This window comes from Etheostoma spectabile, chromosome 4 (assembly GCF_008692095.1).
Source record: "Etheostoma spectabile isolate EspeVRDwgs_2016 chromosome 4, UIUC_Espe_1.0, whole genome shotgun sequence".
In the NCBI taxonomy this organism is placed as follows: Eukaryota; Metazoa; Chordata; class Actinopteri; order Perciformes; family Percidae; genus Etheostoma; species Etheostoma spectabile.
Window position 1 is genome coordinate 17,649,961 of NC_045736.1, and position 20,884 is coordinate 17,670,844.

At 39.8% G+C, this 20,884-nt stretch overlaps 1 protein-coding gene and 1 long non-coding RNA gene across 6 annotated transcripts in view; one reads left to right on the forward strand and one right to left on the reverse strand.

Moving 5' to 3' along the window:
• Positions 1 to 260: 260 nt before the first annotated feature.
• Positions 261 to 18,309, reverse strand: tmcc1b (transmembrane and coiled-coil domain family 1b). Of its 4 annotated transcripts, none has more exons than XM_032513233.1 (8): positions 18,104 to 18,309; positions 14,833 to 15,001; positions 11,758 to 11,801; positions 10,203 to 10,984; positions 3,612 to 4,031; positions 1,955 to 2,439; positions 1,723 to 1,858; positions 261 to 1,644 (listed from the first exon to the last, which is right to left on the reverse strand). In XM_032513233.1, exons 4-8 carry the CDS (start codon positions 10,806 to 10,808, stop codon positions 1,330 to 1,332), a joined length of 1,962 nt encoding a protein of 653 aa, XP_032369124.1. In that variant the 5' UTR covers positions 10,809 to 10,984; positions 11,758 to 11,801; positions 14,833 to 15,001; positions 18,104 to 18,309; the 3' UTR covers positions 261 to 1,329. The 4 variants fall into 4 exon arrangements, with proteins under 4 accessions (XP_032369124.1, XP_032369121.1, XP_032369122.1 ...); XM_032513230.1 differs by having other exon boundaries at positions 3,612 to 4,034; XM_032513231.1 differs by having other exon boundaries at positions 3,612 to 4,034; positions 10,203 to 10,987.
• Positions 9,010 to 20,884, forward strand: part of LOC116687712 (uncharacterized) — a 42,470-nt gene continuing 30,595 nt past the window's right edge. For both annotated transcript variants that reach the window (XR_004331611.1, XR_004331612.1), the window contains exons 1-2: positions 9,010 to 9,020; positions 17,647 to 17,653. This is a non-coding gene — a long non-coding RNA (uncharacterized LOC116687712). The remainder of the gene's footprint in view (positions 9,021 to 17,646; positions 17,654 to 20,884) is intronic.

The following is a 20,884-nucleotide window of genomic DNA, read 5'->3' on the forward strand; positions in this document are numbered from 1 at the left end:
ATCATAACCTAAAGCCAATTAAACCTTTTTTTTTCCTTTATGTAAATGTTGCCTAAATTTTAGAGATTACTTGTTTCCTACAAGTTAATGCCTCAAAATGGTGAGTGTGTTTAACACCTGTAAAAACAAATCTGTCTTAAATACAGTATATTCCCAAACATATGACCCACAAGTGAAGCAAGCTGACCCCAACAAGAGACGTTTTGTAGAGTAATGTACAATTTAGGGACTTTATGACATTGAAGACAAATACAAGTTACTTTCAATTTCACCTTTTAAAACAGCAAATTTATTTGTCTTTAAAAAATAAAAAATAAATCAACTAAAAAGTATAACTATTTCATTGTCACTAATAGAAACAGTACGGAAGCACTGAGTCTTTGAGCACTTTAACCGCTCTTCAAGTATGTTAATTCAGTTCATAGATTATTCTTCTGCAGTGGAAAAGTCACCAGGATAGTTGGCCTGAGGGCAGGGTTGCAACTCTAAACTTCGTTCTTGATAGCAATATCCTGGTTGTGGCAGAACCAGTGTTGTTGACTTCGCACATCCACAAGAAACAAGTTAACAATCCACTATTATTTGATCCAGTGACAAGTCTGATTCCAGAGCAATGTAGCTGATGTGCAAGCACCCCATTCTTCAAAGGGCAGTATTCATGGAGAGGAAGAGTTGGTCACACAAGCTAAAATTCAAAAAGATTGAGTAAAGGGAAAAGAAGGAGTAGACTGTGAAACCAGGCAAGACCAGAAGAGAGAGAACTTACAAACAAATAATATGGACAACTAAATCAGCAGAAAACGGTCAGCTCATTACAGTTAAAATACAAATAAAAAGCCATCAATCAGCTGTAATAACAATAGCAGTGACTTCAAAACAATACCACTTAAAATCAGATCATAAGTAATAAAACTGCATTACAATTTATTCTGTGGGGAAACAATGCAATGTTTTCCACATGTAAACAAATTCACTCAAAAGAAAAAAAATCAAGTGTGCAGTTCTCTTAGCCCCTCCTTCATCTACATAAACCCCATTCACCCTTACACTATGCGTCACAATTAAACCAAAGAAAGCAAAGTCAATACCAAACATCCAGCCTTTTCTTCCCTTATACTCTGTTTTATTCTTCTCAAAACACATTTCAGAAAGTGATAAAGTGACAAACCTCAGATGCAAACCTTCTGAGTGTTTTTAAAAATCTGCTAAAAAGGAACAAAAGATAGGACTAGTGAGATTCAACTCCCTGTATGGGTCAGTGTCCTCCCTTTACACATCAGCCCCAAAGCCTTTGTCCCTTCATCATATAAATAAGCCTCTCCAAGCCGGTCATCTTGGGTGCAGAAGAAAGCGATGCAGATACTCTGAAATGGCCTCCCAGTGCCTCCAGAGAAAGGCAAGGAGGATTACGAGGAGCAGCGTAGAAAACGTGCGGCTGCGTGTTTTCATTAAGGGGACAACACAGTTAGCCACCGTGGATACAAACACCAAAAGGACTGCCATAACAGCTAGGAGCACATTGATAAGTTTTCCAAGTAGAGTCCGCGCTGTGGCGTTCTCCAAACCCTCGAGCTGGACCACCTGCTGTTGCTGCTGCTGCAGCTCCATCTTGGAGATCCGTGTCTGACATGCCTCCAGTGCCTCCTATAGATCAGAGACAAAACTGTCAGTGAAATAGCTCTACTGACAAGGCAGAAACATGTTCATTTTGGTGAAGCTTACCTGAATGTCCCTCGCTCTTTCATAAGACTGATAAGCAATCTTCTCCTCCATGCTGGCTAGTTCCTGTTTCAAGTTTAGTATTTCATTCTGGTGCAGTTCCGTCAAGTCATTGAGCTGTTCTTCTAAACGTTCACACCTGCAAAAGAGTGACAATAGTACGTCACAAACCAGATGTTTTCTTTCTACCCACACAGACCTGCTATACTACACTGTATAAGATATGATAGGATACCTGTATCGTTCCTCTTGCAGGGCCTCCATGATCAATGTGTAGTCCCGCTGATAGTGGGCTTTTAAGTTTTCAAAGGACTCCTCCAGTCGACCTTGGTTTTCCCGGAGGTCTTGGATCTCATGGAGTATAGCATCAAAGCCTGAGGCCTGGGCATGATCAAGGGTATTGCCTTTGGAACTAGGAGGGCCTCCAGGGGCTCCAGTCGTGCTATTGGCTCCTGCAGAGCCAGAAGTAGCGCTAGAACAATCCTCATCACTGCCATACTTTGGGCTGGACTGCATCTGTCCGGTTCCAAGGATCCTCGTTCCCCCAGGGCCAACACCTTCATCTCCATGGTTTTCATCCAAGGAGTCTTTCAGGGCTGCAATGTTATCAGCACTGCCAAACTTGTTGCGGATAAGTGAGGCGATTTCTCTCGGCTTAGACACCACGGCTCCGGCTGCAGAATGAGTGGCTTGAGAAAAACTGGAGAGGCCCCCTGTCACCTGTAATAAGCGAGGTCTGGTCAGTTCTAAGGCTGCGTCACAGTAGCACTAGGGCTGTAATGAAATGGAAAATAAAACCGAAATCGCGACACTCAGCTCCACGAACCTGTGTCGTGGTAGGAGAAGGTAGAATCGCAACACACCCCTTCCAACTCCCAAAGTTATCCTTCTCGTCCAGATCCAGTGCTACCACATCTTTAAATTACTAGTGGTCCTTTTGGTGCCTTATTCCTGTTTTGTTTAGCTTACTGTACAGATGGCTAAAAGCAAAAGGGGGGGCACCGGTAATGCTAACGGAGGTGTAACATTACGAGTGGCTGCTGTTTGACTCGGCCGTCTAGGTCTGTTTCCCAACGGTTCAGTAAATTGCCGTTAGCGTCCGTAGCACCGGAGTTAAGTGCTGACCGGGATGGCTGCTAGCTGGCTGGGGTCTGACTGTGGAATGGATGTGTCCGCGGACCGGACTTTTTGTTAGCTCTCATCCCAACTGAAGCCTCTCAGCACCGGGAGACTGAGGCAGAAGACAGGGGTGTGCTAGCTAGTTAAATCTCTATTAGATTAGTCTATTTATACAGTTAATGTTACTGATGAATTTGTGGGTTAGCTAGCCCAGAGTTGTTAACCGTGGGCAAAACAATCATACTAAAAATAAATTAGCGTGTTGAACGGGGTCATAATCTTACGTTAACCACCAAAAATCCCATTAGCATTAGCTACTTGTCAACCAGCAGCTTTACAGTAGGCACCAAAGCACTTTTCCTCTTCGTTTCCCCTACAGGTTGGGAGGGAAATTGTTACCAATATTCTTTTGTCTCATTCCAACGAGTTAATGAACCACTGAAACAATTTTGGAAACATTATTTTAAGGTACAATAGAATCTTAGGTGTTGGATTGATCAACACTGAAATCAATCAATATCAATAAATAAGGTATCTGTTGTATTACTGTGTTGCAAACTGGGACGTAATCAATGACAAAACGATGCCATGTGGCAGAATGTTTTTTCTTCTTTTTGTCAAGTCAAGTGTCTAATCTCTACTAAGTTCTCTGCTCTCTTGGGTCCTTTACATTTACTTAAATCAATAAATTCATATAAAATACTGTATACTTTTATTGGAAAATACCTTTTCCAATAAAAGTAGAACATTGAAGGCAACAGCAAATCACACACCTTGGCTCCGACATCTTTCAGCCCCTGGTGCATGTCTCGGAAAACATCTTTGGGCTGGCGAGGGATGCCGTTGTGCTCCACCTCTCGAAGTTTCCGGTGGTAATGCTCCAGCTTCCTCTGCAGTTGCTGGATACTCTGCGCTGACTTTTGGTTCTTCTTCTCAAACACCTGCTTGATGCGTGCACTCTGCTGTTTGTCTGCATTATTGGCAAGTTTCAGGTATTCAGCCACGTTGTCATCACGTGCAGTTTGTTCAATTTTGATTTGTTCAGTGAGTTTGAGGATCTTCTGTTGTAGTTGGGCAATGGCCTGCTTAGTTCGCTGGGGGTCTGGGGTACTGTCCACTACATCATACCCATCTGCACCGTAGGGGAGGGCATTGGGTGACACAGCAGGGCCTGATCCATCATAATGATCCATCTGCTCAAAAAAGAATATGGAGAGAAGCTTTTGATCATTTGAAATTTATCAAGACAAAACTTAAACACTGTTAATTATTTGACGCTGTCATGGTATAATTTCATCATGCATTTGCAGCCACTGGGTGATGTTATGCTGACTGTGACACTTTACAATACTTAATTTGGTGTTTATGATATTGTCACTCCCTCTAGGGTTAAGCTTTTGTCTAATGAGAACCCTTACAGTATCTATTGTGAACACTGTGTTTAAATCAGTTCAAAATACAGTGCTGTAGTGGCTTTAATATAAGGTTGTTCTTTTTCCGGAAATTAGCATTTGAAAACCTGCAGTCATCAGTTAAGTTATATCTGTCACTACGTGTTAACAACAGCAGATGTTAAAACGCCTGTAAAACAAAAGTTTCCTTTTGTCACTTCACAGCTCTAGTTTAAGGAGTCACAGGAGGAGAGATGCAATGAATGTTGTGGGGAATAAAAGCTTAAAAATAGGCCAAGTTAACTGAGGCTCGTCGAAGGATTATTACTTTGATTTTAATTGTAGTTTAAAAAGTGCTGTGCAAATGATGTGCAGCCATAAACAGTCATCCGAGCCTTGAGGCTTAAACTGGGGCAAAAAGAGGAGAGGTAAATATAAATCTGCATAATTAACACAAACTGAAATGGTCCCATCATAAGATAAGATTCCATTATTGGAAATGTGCCAGTTTGGGCTCCTTGTACTCTGAAGAACTGAAAGTAAAGTATGTCTAAACAAGTTTAGGTGTGAACCACAAAGCTAGAATATAGTATTGTGTTGTCTGACAATGTACAGTACAGGAAGATGTTGAAACGTTACATTGACGGAGGCGATTGGTAAGAGATGCTAATGCAGGGTATGTACAACAATCCTTTAGTTAAATTTACTACTTTTTAATACCTTTTTTACTACCTTCAGAATTTTTTTTAAAACCATCACGACAATGAATTGCAAGTGTTAATCAGCAACCTTTCTATTATTTACACAGATTTTGACATTTATAATATACAGAAATGAATAGATTTAGAGACAACATAACATTAACAACATCTTGCACATATTTATTTCACTTAGTAAATAAAAGTAAAACAAACTACACAAATGTGCAATGAAGAGAATGGATAGTTGAGAACTGAGATCCAAAGTAGGGAGGGTCTGGGGGTATGCCCCCCAGTTTTTTTTTTTTAAATTAACCATTAAATGGCACTTTCCGGAGAGTTTTGTGCAAAAAAATTGAGAAATTAAGTCTTGCATAATATGTGCAAAACTGTAGGGTTAAGAGCCTTTGCATTGTTGTAGTATCAACAGGTATTAGGGCATTCAGCATTTACATTATTAACTTTTCATGATATAAGAACTGACCCAGACAATGTGCCAAACATAATGAACCACATGAAGAGACAGTATATATGTCAACAGCTGAGAAGATTTGGGTCTGTGGTGAACAGGTCCAGGGGTCCCTGGTGTAGGGACCAGGGACCCAAAGTTAAATTAATGTTGAGGGATCAACTAAGACCACTGAAATTCTAAAGAATGAGAACCACTGATTTACATAATTTCTAATCCTTTAGCCTTTGTGCCAAGGCTCAGTAATGTTTGGCCCTCATCCTCTGTGCAGCCCTTACTGTTTTTACTTTTTGGGGAAATTAAATACTTTTTGTTCATTTTATGAAACATTGAATGAATTATTTACAGTTACATTTAGATATTTAGAGATCAGATTTTTGCTCATGTTTACAACTTTGTGCACATTCAAAATATAACTCCTCCCATCTCTGTTGTCTGAGATTTGGAGAGTTGTAATATAGTCTGCTGTGCATGTCATTGCTCCGTTCATATGGTGGATCTCACTCAGACCGTTTGACAGACACAGAGGCCCATTTGACAAACAAGTTACGAGGAGGCTGTACGCTGCTCTTCATCGGAGGTCTACGCACGGATATAACGCGTCACTGCCCCCCAGCAGAGCGGGTCCACCAGCCGCGCTGCTCACCTCTATTTTTACAGAGAGAGAGGACACGAAGCGACGGACGGGTCTGTGATACTCAGAGCTCATACCTAAAGCTGGGGAAATGCCCCATTTTAGGTTAAAAAAAATTCTCAGTTTGCGACAATTTGAAAATTCCGCAGACAGGGAGGACACCTAGGACATAGGACACCTGATAGACTGAAAAAAATAATACCTAATTAAAAAAAAATAATACCTCTGACACTAAATTTAACACTTTTAATGGCTTTAAATTTGACAATTTTGATTTATCACTTTTTAATACTTTTTAAAACCCCGCGGACACCCTGTAATGAATAACCTTCCAGTCCCTATACAGGGATGTCTGGTTATACGCCAACATTAACCAATGCATAGGGTATTTAATTCCAGGCATATTTACTTAAACTGCAGGTACAGTGAGGCTCTAAAGTTTGGGCACCCCAGGTAAAAATTTGTATTAATGTGCATAAAGAAGCCAAGAAAAGATGGAAAAATTTCCAAAAAACATCAAATGACAGATTTGGCATTCATGTAATAGGTAAAAAAAAGTTAGGTTTCATTTCCATCATTTACACTTTCAAAATAACAGTAAAAAAAAATGGCATCTGCAAAAGTTTAGGCACCCTGCAGAGTTTATAGCATGCACCGCCTCCTTTGGAAAGCTGAGACCTGACAGTGTCATGGATTGTTCTCAATCATTGTCTGGAAAGACCAGGTGATGTCAATCTTAAGGTTTTAAATGCCCAGACTCATCTGACCTTGCCCCAACAATCAGCACCATGGCTTCTTCTAAGCAGTTGTCTATAAAATTGAAACTGAAAATAGTTGACGCTCACAAAGCAGGGGAAGGCTATAAGAAGATAGCAAAGCGTTTTCAGATGCCAATATATTCTGTTCTGAATGTCATTAAGAAATGGGATTCATCAGGAACAGTGGAAGTTAAAGCAAGGTCTGGAAGACCAAGAGAACAGAAGAGCTCGCAGGATTGTGAGAAAAGCAGGTCAAAACCTACGTTTGACTGCACGTTCCATCCAGAAAGACCTGGCAGACACTGGAGTTGTGATACATCATTCCACTATAAAGAGATACTTGTACAAATATGGTCTTCAAGAGTCATCAGAAGAAAACCTCTTCTACGTCCTCACCACAAAAATCAGCGTTTAAAGTTTGCAAATTAACATATAGACAAGCATGATGCATTGTGGAAACAAGTTCTGTAGACCAATGACGTTAAAATAGAACTTTTTGGCCAAAATGAGCAAAGGTACGTTTGGAGAAGAAAGGGCACAGAATTTTATGAAAAGAACCTCTGTCCAACTGTTAAGCAGGGGGGTGGCTCAATCATGTATTGCAGCCAGTGGTACAGGGAACATTTCACGAGTAGTAGGAAAAATGGATTCAATAAAAATTTCAGCAAATTTTGGACTCTAACTTGATGCCATCTGTGAAAAAGATGAAGTTAAAGAGAGGATGGCTTCTACCAATGGATAATGATCCTAAACACACCTCAAAATCCACGGTGAATTACATCAAGAGGCGTAAACTGAAGGTTTTACCATGGCCTTCACAATCTCCTGACCTCAACATAATTGAAAATCTATGGATAGACCTTAAAAGAGCAGTGCGTGACAGACAGCCCAGAAATCTCAAAGAACTAGAAGACTTTTTTAAGGAAGAATTGGCGAAGATACCTCAAACAAGAACTGAAAGACTCTTTGCTGGCTACAAGAAGCGTTTCCAAGCTGTGATACTTACCAAAAGAGGGCAGTACAAGGTATTAACTCTGCAGGGTGCCCAAACTTTTGCAGATGCCATTATTTTGTTTTCTGTCATTTTAAAAGTGTAAATGATAGAAATAAAATTTAACTTTTTGTGACATATTATACAAATGTCTAATCTGTCATTTAATGCCTTTTGGAGATTTTTCCATCTTTTCTTGGCTTCTTTATGCACATTGATAAAAAAGATTTACCTGGGTTGCCTAAACTTTAGAGCCCCACTGTATATAGCACAAATTAAAACAATTAAGCAGTACAAGCAGGTTCTTGGATAATTCATTTTTAATCTGAATTTGTTGAATGGGCTACAAAGCATGGTGGCAAGGAAACAAACATATCAACCTCATCTGAGGATTGTGGATTAAAAATAACAGGTCATTCTGTTTTTTGTTTTTTTAAGATGGACAGGAAGACGAGGTAAAGTTTTCCTATTTTAGCTTGAGACATCTGTTGATAAACTTAATTCATGCAACCACTGAGTTGCCAGAACTGGCCCCTCATTTAACATGTACTTTCTCCAGATTTGTCATTTTGAGATTCCCTGTCATACTGCTGGAATCTAGCCAACTACTATGGCCCTCTAGTGAGTAAAGATCTTTATTTTCGCTCTTAAAATGCCGGTTTTTTTGTTCTAAATGACGACATTTTTCCCGTTTCTTCAAAATTCAAAAGTAAAAAAAACTATCCCCCAATTTGAGTTTTTTTTAGCCCTTTCAAGCTTTCTGACCTGAAAACACTAGACAGCAAAAGGCTAAATTTAGTAAGGCTTAAAGCACACAGTGACCAACAACTCAATGCAATCGCTGACCTTCCACCACTGACAGCTCATCTCCCCATTTCCAGTCACCCGGACATCCAAAACCAAAACCCTTTTCACAATTACTTTGCTCCTTCATGGAAAAAGTGCATGACTTAAATTTACTTTTGTTTATAAGATGTTGCAAAAAATACAAAGCATTCTTTCCCCAGAGTGGACAGTGTCTCTTTGGTTTACGATTTGCATTGTCCCCTGAAGTTTTCTATGAATACAAAATTTTAGGATTTAATTTAGAAAATAATCTTTTTTTAGCAATTTTTTACACTTTCTAGAATGATCCATTTTTAAAAAGAGATAAAAAAGGTATACATTTTAAAAATGTTTTTTTCCAAAAACCAAAAAATATAAAGGATGAGGGGTTTTTGTGTTCCGGGTATAATAATTTAGTGGGGGCCTCTAGAAATGATGCAAAAGTTATCTTTAAGGGGAAAAAGAAAAATCTAATATTTAGGATTTTTTCAGATTTTAAATTTTTTTTTTTGAAAAACAGGGTTTAAAGTTTTGAACTAGTTCCAAACGGGTTTTGGGGGGTACAACAAAAAAATTTGGTGCCCTGGGGTCAGTAAAAAGTTGGGAAAAATTTTGAGCCCTGTTTTTTTACAGTTTGGCAAATTAGCAACTTGGAAAGTGATACTGCATTAGCTATTACTCATTCTGAGTCTTCGGAGCACAGACAACAATTCCTGGATTACTTTTGATACTGAGAAAAATGTCTAAAAATTGGGTGACCCCGAGTAGTTGAAAATTTAATGCTTTGATCAAAGGAGTGACTGCCAATCTCACAGTCAAATCTTGGCAGAGGCGTAAAGCCCCGGTTCAGACCAGATTTGCGATGAGATGAGTTTAAATTTGGAACGCGCCTCTCTGCAGCGCTCTGAAACCTGCCAGTTTACACCAATGCAACAAGACAATGTATCATCTTCATAGGAACGACTATGTACTTCCGTTCTAACTGACTTTGAGGCCATTTTGTAGCTGGAAATATCATGTCTAAATAGGAATATGAATGACGTTAGAGACAGTGACAGTTGCATTTCTAATGATGAAATGGCAAAAATGTTTTATTTCTGATTCACTGTTTTGTTTTAAGGCCGCTCGCTCTCTTCAGTCACTCTCTAGCTTGCTTGACCATATTACCGTGAAACTTTTTTTATAACTAACGTTAAGTTTTCTTTAATAAATGGTGAGGTTATAAGCAAGAGCAGAGTGCGGGATGTTCCTTTTTTTCCACATTTCTATGAAACGAGTATCATGCCATTTTGGATTTATGGGGGTGTTCAATGTCGGATTTTACATAGAACTACCCATTTTCTCCCAATAAGTTAATATACAGCCTATTATGATAGACTTATTGACAAATTGTTGGAATTAAAAATGTGAAAAGAAAGAACCTTATAATAAATATTTTTAAAATGTGTGAATAAATCTAACTGCTTCTAACTTCTAAGCAAATTTATTAGCGTTTATCTGTGACAAATATTGGATTTATGATATATACAGTATACAGATTGGATGTAAATCACTGTTTATCTCTCACCTGGACCACTTGACAGGACTGAGACACTCACCTTGTCAGGCTCCTCAGTTGATTGGTAACCAGAGGTCAGCAGCATGTCAACTAGAGCTGGGCTGCTGGGTGTATCTGTGGTCGAGGAGGAGCGTGGGCGTCCAGCCTGCAGAAGGGCTTCATGGGTGCTTCGCCGGTGGATCTGTGGGCTACCTTTCTGGGGAGGATCCCCAGTGCCCCCCACCTTGCTGCGGCGGCTCTGCAGGCTGGAGCCTCGCTTCATAATTGGTGGAGCACCTCGGATCTGCTGCAGAACACGGCTCAGAGCTGCGGGAGGGGCGGAAGGGTTATCAGAATCCAAAGGGAGGGCCAAGGTGGCTGGAGCGTCCCCTACTTCTGACCCTACATCAGTGGTTTCGGAGGGAGGGGCACCTGTGCAGGACGAGACAGAGTCATGTGGGGAAACAGAGGAGCGTCTGCGCTGTGGCTGGAAGAACTGCTTCAGGCCATGGCCTAATACTCCCAACGCTCCCATGTTCTCCAGGGCATTGTGGGTGATTTTGGACAAGCCATGCTCTGACTCAGACGCCCTCCTGCCGACCTCCGGCTCCGCTCGGCCTCCTGTGTCCGTCTCCTCTGGACTCTGCTCACTACTACCCTGATCCATCAGAGACCTCCAGCTTCACAGTGAGGTTCTACTTGGGGGTGCAGGGGACTAGCTACGCCCCGTCAACACCCCCTCTCTGAGCGACTGGTTGAAAGCCGGAAAGCGGATGGGAAGAGTGCTGAGTTGGGCCTTTTGAGTGGACATGCATCTGTGGCTTGGCTCAATGTCATGCTTGTCTACTACAAAAGGAAAATAAAATGAATTATGACATGCAGCAGCGAATGATGAACATAATAAGCAGCAGAATTAAAAACAAGCAACATAAACTGGGTTGACACGGACATTAACACTTTTTTTTAGCAGTGGATAAGGTTTTTTATTCATTTTGTCCAAACAAAACATATTTTTGCAAACAATTTATGTTTGAAAAAATATATTTTCTCACTGCTGAATGAAAACAGTAGCTTCATTTTAGCATGTGGTATGTCTGACAATGCCAACCCGGTAATGCAAAAATACAGTCTACAAAATAAACACGTTTTGAGAACAGTTTCTAAAATGCCAGTCTGTTATACTGCACATGTTGAAGGTCAATGACTTAGGCAGTTTCTGAAATTACTTTCTATTATTTATTTCTGGGCCTGACTGTACAAAAGCCCATATTATAGTTGAATAATGACATTTCAGAAAGTGTTTATTATGGAAATTAATCAACATAAGTGAGGGTGCTTGGATGGTGCTAACAAAGAGATTGCAGTGTGAAAAATGTAAATTAAATTCTAAACAGACAGTGATTATTATATAATTCTATACCAATCTACGGAGGTCTCCTCTTTCATCTCCTTTCATAGCAAGGCTTTATCCTGTAATGTGAAGGACCATTCCAAGACTTTGGCTCTCAAATGACTGATGATTATGTAAAAGCCTTTTGGTTTATCAACATGTAGTGAGACATTAAAAAAAAAAAGCAAGAAAAAAAAAGTTGAGACAGAGTGTGACGAAAGCTTACCATCAGCCCAGCTTCCCCTCTGCTGACTCACAACTCAGGATTGGCTAAATGAACAGAAATAGAAACAAAAAAAAACTAAATAATGTGCTCCATACAACAGAAAAGGAAAAGGTTAAAAAAAAATATGCATACTGTGGCACTACACAGAAATAAACAGACCTGAACACAAACCTCTAACTCAGTAGTAATGGATATGTAAAGGAACGCTACACAGATGAGACTTCAAAGCTCCTAACGTGCTGAATTTTTCAAGGACTTTGTTTAAAATCTTAAGAGCCAGGAGTAAGTCAATGCAGGATGAGCCTTGTTGTGTTATAATATCAACTGTTGTACATTACAGAAGACGCTGTTGAAGAAATTAGAATAGTAGGTCAACACAGAGACAAACATCGCATGAACTCTGCTCGAAGGAGCTGTCACTCTCATCTGTAGCTTGTAGGGGGAGGACCTCGGGACCTCCTCTCCTAGGCCAACGAGCCAAACAACCACACACACACACACACACACACCCCACACACACACACACACACACACACACACACAACAACAGTCAAGCATCCCTCAATCACAAACTAACAGTCTGCTAGCCTCTGCAGCTAGCATCACATTATAAATAAAAGAATACACCCATACAACAGTCAACTTATGCTTTCTAAAGACAGGATACCTTTACAGTAAGTCACGTTTGAATACAGTCGACCCTAGATGAGACTTGACCTCCAAAGGGATGAAAACAATAGTTCTGGATACTAAAAAGTAATAAAATACTAATAGCTACATAATTGTGTTTTAAATGCAGTATACCACACAATTCAAAAAAAAAATATTACGTTGATACAGTTCCTGACCCTGTTAGGATACCCGCGAATTAAGAGAATGGCTGAATCAACTTTAATCTCTGCCACGGTGGACTCTGTAACAAAGGTTCGAAGAACGAGGTATTATTCGTGCCCACGCTCTCATCTGTTTGTCTTGTAAATGTTGTTTTTTTACTCACCAAATATCACAAGAAATAATGAAAAATTCCTAGTAAGTTTGGATTATTGGCTAAAGTTTTAACTGTCTTACACTACCTGCTGAATTAACAGTAAACTTGGATCTAATATTTGTAAACTCATTGCAACGGGCTGCGACATTTCGTAGACGCACAAATGTCCGGCAAGTCACACGAGGTATTTCCATAGTGTGGCAGCCACCTCTCTCTTGTTTGTCCTACTAGAACTGTTGTTTTTTTTTTACTACAAATATAGGCTACCTAAGGAATAATTATAATTTGATATAAATTCCCATAGTAAGTTTGTGATTATTTGGCTAAAGATTTATATTTCTTACCATCTACCTTGCTGACATAACCACTAAACTTTATCCTAATGATTGTGTAATAACGTCATAAATATACAAATGACTGTATGACATCTTCCGTAAAAATAACTGTACCCTCTCAAAGCTCACGGTACAATTCCAACACTGAGTAAGTTTGTGATGTATCCTCCTTTAGTCTTCGAGCACCTAGACAGGATGTTTTACAAGGCACAGTGAGAAGCGTGTTTCTCTAAAAAGGAACTAGCCAAAGCCTAAAGTGATCTGACTATGTAGTAAGTGGTTTACTTCGCAGAAAATGGAAAAACGATTCCATGAGTCAGCAGAGCTACGAAGTATCACTTAACAAGCCAGCAGCACAATCTAGCACCAAAAACCCTATGAAATGCTCCATTAGTGATACACGGTGACTCATTACTGCTGGTCCTGCTGTTAGATCTGTACTGCAGTTTGATAAGAAAGCACTCTGTTAAAGGGTAGGGGTAGGTGGTAGTGAATAGTGCAGTAATGAAAAGAAGAAAAAAAAAAGAAAAAAAAAAAAAAAGGAGTACCCTTACCAAGTCTTGCTGATCAACATGCTGAAACAAAGGCTTAATTTTTAAAATTGTATTATTGTTCACTTACTGCCGTCACAGCTAAATTCACTCATTACAAATTAAAACATAAACACAATATTCACATCAAGCATCCATCCCTCTGTAAGGGCAATACTTTAGTGTAAACGGATTTCTTGTAACTTTAAACTGCATTCACTTAAACATCAGTTAACATAAGTGATTGCGTTATGTTACACATATGTTAAACCAGAGTTGTTTAGACTCCTAAAAGGGGCAGGTTGGCTTTTGCAGGTTATTTTCGCTGCTACTTTAAAACTAAGATTCCAGGTATAGATTCACATATGACTGGCTCTTTGATAGAAATGCCATAATGTTAAGGCTATTATTATATACTATATCTCTATGTGGCCAACTGATTTAACACTACTAAGGTTCATCTGCAGATGCCCAGATTGTAAAAACCTGATCCTGAATCACTGATCATAGGCACAGACACAGCCGTTTAGTGCCTTGTGGGATGTATGGCAGTAGAAACTCAAGACAAGACATAGGAACATACAGTCCACGCAGACATGGAACTATATCCCTCATCTACAACAAGAATACAATGAAGTCTAACTCCTCTAGGAGGCTAAGGGCAAAGTGTTCTCTCAGAAGTGGGTCAGCCAACATTTGTGTGTTCTCTTAGGTCACTGCTACAGCATAAGCATATATTTATTCCAGTTATCCTACATATGCACATATCACTCAAGATTCACACTTTTTAGTTTCAGATGTGTGTTCACAAAAAAAAATCAATTTATTCATGTTTATATTAAAAATGGGATGAAAATCATACAAATTCAGTAGCTCCTTTGCATTGTCTCTCCATTTTTCTCTTCAGTTTTCTATTACTGGTGGTCACATTTTGTTAGAGGACCTTGTATACTCAAAGCAATAACAGAATTGTTCGGGGAAGATCTTTAAAAACCAAAAACGATTTGCCACACACAGACACCACCAGACACACAGACACACAGACACACACCAGACACACACAACACACACACAACACAGACACAACACAACACACACACACACACACACAACACACACACACACACCACACACACACACACACAACACAACACACACACACACACACACACACACACACACACACACACACACACACACACACACACACACCACAACACACCTTCAGATGTGGTCATCAGCGGATGAATTGTGGATCTATTAACATCAGAAAAGGCGTAATCCAAGTGATTTCCAGCACTGCTTCCTCTGGGACTTCTACAAAGGAAAACCGGTGGGATAGCTGTAAACTTTAGTCAGCTGTTTCCATGGACATTTAGAAAAATCACATGCTGCAAAGAAAAACAAAAAAGAGGCAAGACATGAGAAATGGTTTCTTTATGAAAAGATTCTGGCATTTTGAAACTGACAACTTCAGACACAGTGATGATAAGTGATGTCCCGATTTGATATAAAGTTATCGGACCGATCTATTCATCTTGCAGTCAAGTCGCCAATAACTGTTTTTTTTTTTTCATAAATATGTGTGAAATACTATATTGGCTATCTGTGATCATCATGACTATGGTTTAACCTCAGTATTACTCATTTATTTTATATATAAGGCAACCATCATATCAGATTGCCAGCTGCTCAGACTTAATTGATGGGCCTGTCCACCTCAAGCCAAATTAATTCAAAAATAGATCAATAGTCTAAATCACAGTGAGAAGAAAGCTGAAAAAGACAACAATAGTTTTCATTGATCCATCGGCATCCCAGTAAGAGATGAAGTTGGACAGAAATCTAACCGGCATGCACTGTCAGCAGATTTCAGCAGCACCACACAGCAGAAGTTAGCCATTAGCCAGTGAACATGGGTAATCAAACCAAAATACTGTTAATAATATTATTATTTTAATTATTTGGAGTTGGCATAGACCAAAAAAAGAGATAATATGGGAGTGAATATTGGACTAACATTCATTAGTCCACAGAAATACAAATCAAGACAAATGCTTATTTATGTCTGCTGGATGTGGTAAACTGTTTACTAAACATATTAACCATGACAACGTTATAATACAATAATATTAGAGTGTGAGTTTTTCAAGGTAGTTGTGGAGTTACTCTGCCCAAAGGTGGCAAAGCAAACAAACAAACCATTGATTGCAGCATCTTTCCAAAAGTTATTGTGTTAAATAATCATGATTTCAATATTGACCAAAATAATCGTGATTAGGATTTTCAATAATCGAACAGCCCTACATGTAATGCAGCCCATTGCAAGATCCGATATTTAGGGTAATAACATTTACACTGATTACTCAACCCAATTGAACCGGTAAAGTCATTTTTACAAGGAGCTCATAACCTGGCCTCATCACTTGTAAATGGCAAAATGAAAACACGTGTTTTAATGTTGTACAGCACAGGCCTCCGAGGCGTTTTAGCTTAATTAACGTTAATGGTGTAATGTTAATTAATAGTGCCGAATAGCCCCTTCTGCGAATAGCTGCAGGGCATGATCCATTTGCCTGTTTTATATAACCACAACTGAGACAAAATAATTCTACGTGACGATTAAACAAAACAAATGTTAAACGCAACAATGTATTCAGACAAACATCGCTTTCTGCATGAGTACGCGGATACAGTCGTCTCCGATGAGATCATCACCACCCCTTCAACACCTACTCGCCTAACAAGTTTCCTTTTATTTCGACTATTACGTTAAACACAAACTTTATTTCAAACACACTTACGAGAGATTACCATCGCCACACAATGTAGCTTAACGTCAGTTTTTAAATTATTGAAAAGGTTACAGGTGCTTTCGGTGTCATACATTTATGGTTACGGTTACCGTAGTACATGCGTAACGTCAACGTATGCTTAACAATGTAAACAGATGATGTGATAAAGTAGGACATGTACACAACTACCAGGCTGTATCTATGAATAACGTTAATAAGTTACTGCAAATAGTCTGAGCCCACCGGTTTAACGTTAGCTAGCTAGAGATAAGAAGAGGATAAATTAGCAGCTCACTTGCCAACGTTTCTAGGCCTAGCCTTTAAAAACACCCAATTGCAGGATATATTTGCCGAAAACGTCAATGTAGTTTATCGTTTTAATGTATGGTTGTGCTAAACGTTGGGGTAGATAACGTCAGGATATATCGTTGACCCCGTTTTGATGGCTTTTCTGCTCCTCATGTAGCTAGCAGTACAAGCTAACGTGGTGCACCGGGGATGTTCGTTTTATTTTATAGTGCACACCGGTGAGTTCTGCTATGCGGGCGAGGTCATAGTGTTATGGTACTTTATGTGTAGATAGGCTCTGTATACTAAATATTTAGCATTTATAACATCTGTCAGAGGTGTACATGTCCAACAGCTGCCTTTATCGCAACAAGAGCATTTCATCTTTTTTAATTAGTTACAGTTGTATGTTCTGATAACAGGTTTACCTGTTCAAATAACATGTCATACTCCTACATCCGGAGTTTATTTGTTGTATCACATAGCCATATATGCCATTACAGAACAAATGAATCCCTCTACCTGTTTGGCCCTCAAACTCACAAATTGAATATTGCAATATACCTAAGGTGACATTTGGGTGCGACCGTTGGTATAATTTATCGGTATTGTGTCATAAATATTGAGGCACCCGTTTAGCGTTTGTCATTATCAAGTCTTAGAAACTAACTTTTTTAAAAAATTAACCTTATTTTTAATAGAAATGCAGAAGAATCCGTTCATATTGACACAACCACCATAAAACGGCCCTCACAGGTGTAAAAAGTTCAGACACACCGGGTGAATTTAGAACGGAGGTATAGGGTGGCCATCTGTCACACAGCCTACTCTCACAAGGTTTCTTAATCACACCTTGGAGGCTTGTATTTCACGGTGGCGTATTTAAATCCTACAGCTCGCACTATCTTAGAGTCCCTTCTCTGCATTGCTGATAAACCAGTCTTCATCTGAAGACAAAAAGTCGAAATTGTTCAGAGTCAGCTAAAAGTAACAGTAGCTAGTTCAATTTAATGCAACATTCTGGTCTGACCGCTTTGAAAATATCAATGAATCTGGCCTGGGTGTTGTCTCCAATGTTAAGCACAATCATTCATTTGTTTTTCGTAATCACTCACATATAACTACACTTAACATCGCCCATCCAGACTGTCGAGGTGACAAAACAGGCGCTTACTCGCCGCCTGGCCACTCAGCCTGTCAGTTAGCAGGCTGGCTAGACACTCGGGGCTAAAAAACATCGCTTCAGCCATGGTTAGCTACAGGCGAACAGGGCAACTCGCCAGGCGGGCGCGACAATGGATAAACAACGTTAATCAACCGTAACCGTGTTGCAGATCGGATAACAGCATATGGAAACATTTCATTCATAGACCGGTTCGCAAAATGTGTGTTTTAAGGGCTTCAACTTACATGGGCGCTGAGAGGATTGTGTTGATGACCGTTCATTTCTCCCGATGGTGGAACACTCCCACGGTGACGTCAAATAGCGTGCTCGACGTCAGAACAGCTGAGTGGCAGACAGAATGACCATCCTTTTCATACATGTTGACCAGTTTGTTAAATTTATGACTATTTTAGACATGTATGGTTGTATATATGAATAGTGATAGGGTATTCAAGGCTATAGCTATTTGAGGACACTTAAGCTCGTGTCTCCAAGAGTGTCAAAAGAATATTGTTCCAGGCAATGTGGTTTAGGTTTGGAAGCATGCAGAGTTAAAACAATTAGTGTATCTAATCAGCAACATTTTTTATAATTGAATAATCATTAAAGTCATTTTTATAAAGCAAATAGAACTGAAAAGTCACTGCTTTCAGCCTCTCTAATGTGAGTATTTACTAACTTTTTTAGATTTCCATAATAGTTAACATGACTTTTTGGGGTTTTGGACTCCTGATGATTTTTCCTTATTTCGAACATTTGTGTAGCCAAAACAATTAGGCAAGAAAATAAAAAGGAAGATTAACTGGTAATGGAAAGAAGTGCAGCCATAAAAACAGGCATCATGCTTAGAAATATGTTTTTAAAAAAATATATATATATATAAAATGAATTAACTTTACCAGAAGAAATGATATATTATCACTTAAAAAAAAAAGAAATTAGAGTGGCCGCTGACTCACGACCTCACCGTTTCTAGAACCCAACTATGGCCCTGAATGTCTTACCATCATTATTCAGACAGTAATTGTGCAGCTAACCTTGCCCTTTATTTTTCTTCAGAAAATTTACAGTTTGAATCCCTCTTGCTAAATACAAAGCAAGAGACGTTGCTTATTGAGTCTGTTATGGCTTTGCTGGCCAAATCTGTGAGGTTAACCAAAACTCACCTTTACCAATTTCTTGAGGCTGATTTTGGCCTTTGAGGAGGGAAAGGATCAAATTGAGGCATGGCATGATACATAGACTGAAATTCATACTCATCAGATGGAGCTGGGTTTGCAGGAGGATCAGGAAATACTGGAATGGGTGCCTGCTGGGGAACATATTGTGCTGGCATATAAGGGTGTGGGTAATAAAATGGCTTATGAGCAGCAGCCTTCAAAGCAGTGTAGCTGCACTGGTTGTTGAGGTGTTAACAGGAGCAGTGTTTTGAGTATTTTGTCTTTGAGAGGGATATTTAAAAGATACAACACAGGGATCTGGTAGGTCTGAGGATACACATGATATGGATTTGGTTGCAGGATTACAGGTTTGGGATGCTAAAGAGCTTGAGTTTAACCTTGTGGAGGCAGCAGGAGAACGGTAGGAAAGGATATTGAGGAGCCATTGGAAACTGGCTGCTGGGGAATACAAGGCTTCCCACCGTGCTTCGTGATGGAGGCAGGTGTGGTTACCAAAGCATCTGTGCTTGTGGCAAGAGTAGGAGGAGGAGGGATGTTGGATAAAAGAAAATTCAGGTACCATGGGTAATTTAGGGGAAAAGGAAATGGAGACATCGGCATCTGAGGTAGTTGGGCCAGGGAGCAGCAGTGTTTTTAATAGCCATAGATTGCGTTGGTGGTACAGGTGGCATGAATAGAAATGCAGTGTTCTGGGCTGCAGGTTATTCTTGGTTTTGGTCTGTAGCAGCATCTAAGGGGAAACTGTGGATGTTGTGGCAACAGTGCCATTCTACCTGTGGTAGGGGCAAGAGTGTGTGGTGGAGGAGTGGGCCCAAAAAACACTGAGTAGAACCATTGGAAAATGGGGGTACAAAGGATACTGCAGGACCTAGTTACTATCACTAGGAGGCATAGTTCTTGCTGTGGTTGGTCAAACGTCCTGTGACAAAGAGAGAGAATACTTCTTATCCTGCAAGGAAACAAACTGAGTCAATAAAAAACACATGTACATTTCAGCTTCCATTTTTAACCATAAGAGGGCCCACCATACCTTGATCTCTATGTACAAGACTCTGTTGTCAGGTGCAGTGAGGGCCAGTCATCCAGAGAGCACGTCAACAGCAAAGCCACAACTGCTACAAACCCATGAAATGGGCTTTTACTTGTCAGACTCTGAAAGAGATGAGATGACAGATGAGAAAAATATGCTAAAACTGCCAATAAAGCCAATAAAATGACAATATGTTAAGTTACTGACGCTTAACTTTGAGTTCATTTGCTGCTTTACCACCAATCTTTACCACCATGGGAAGCAAGAAACAGAGGGTGGTGGTAACGCAGCAGGGCAAAACATTGTCATTGGTGCCCCCATAAACACAGTGTTAGTACGTTATCACCACCCTGCAGTGTAAAATCATGTATGAGTGAGAAAGAGGCCCACTCGTATGCAAGAAGTTAGAGCAGGCCGAAAATTGATCAAACAATTGATTTTTATTTGCAGAGGTAGTTTCGTTTTGCCAGACCTTCCTCCACAGTGCTGTGGAGGAGGTTCTGGCTAGTCCACACAGCATTCCAGGTTGGGAGAAAAACTTGCTGTGGTTTATTGGCATTTCTTAATGCCAATCTCAATCATCATGGCCGGCGCTCAGCACTGGGAAAAGCCGCGGGGCCATTGCAAAATAGCCTGGGGAAGGAACATTTTCATGGAACACGTGAATGTTCAAAAGGTGTTTTACTCGAGCAAAAGAAAACTCTAATTGGACAGATAGTCTAGCTAGCTGTCTGGATTTAGCCTGCAGAGATCCGAAATCCACCAAATTTAAAATTCAAACAAACAAAACAGAAGGTAATGGACATCCGGTTGAA

Bases quoted from the DNA above. Each gene is read 5' to 3' on its own strand.
- tmcc1b (XM_032513230.1), bottom strand. From the start codon at position 10,808: ATGGATCAGGGTAGTAGTGAGCAGAGTCCAGAGGAGACGGACACAGGA. The intron at 1,859-1,954 runs GTATCCTATCAT...ACTCTTTTGCAG, and splicing joins CTGCAAGAGGAACGATACAG to GTGTGAACGTTTAGAAGAAC. The intron at 1,645-1,722 runs GTAAGCTTCACC...TCTGATCTATAG, and splicing joins AAAGAGCGAGGGACATTCAG to GAGGCACTGGAGGCATGTCA.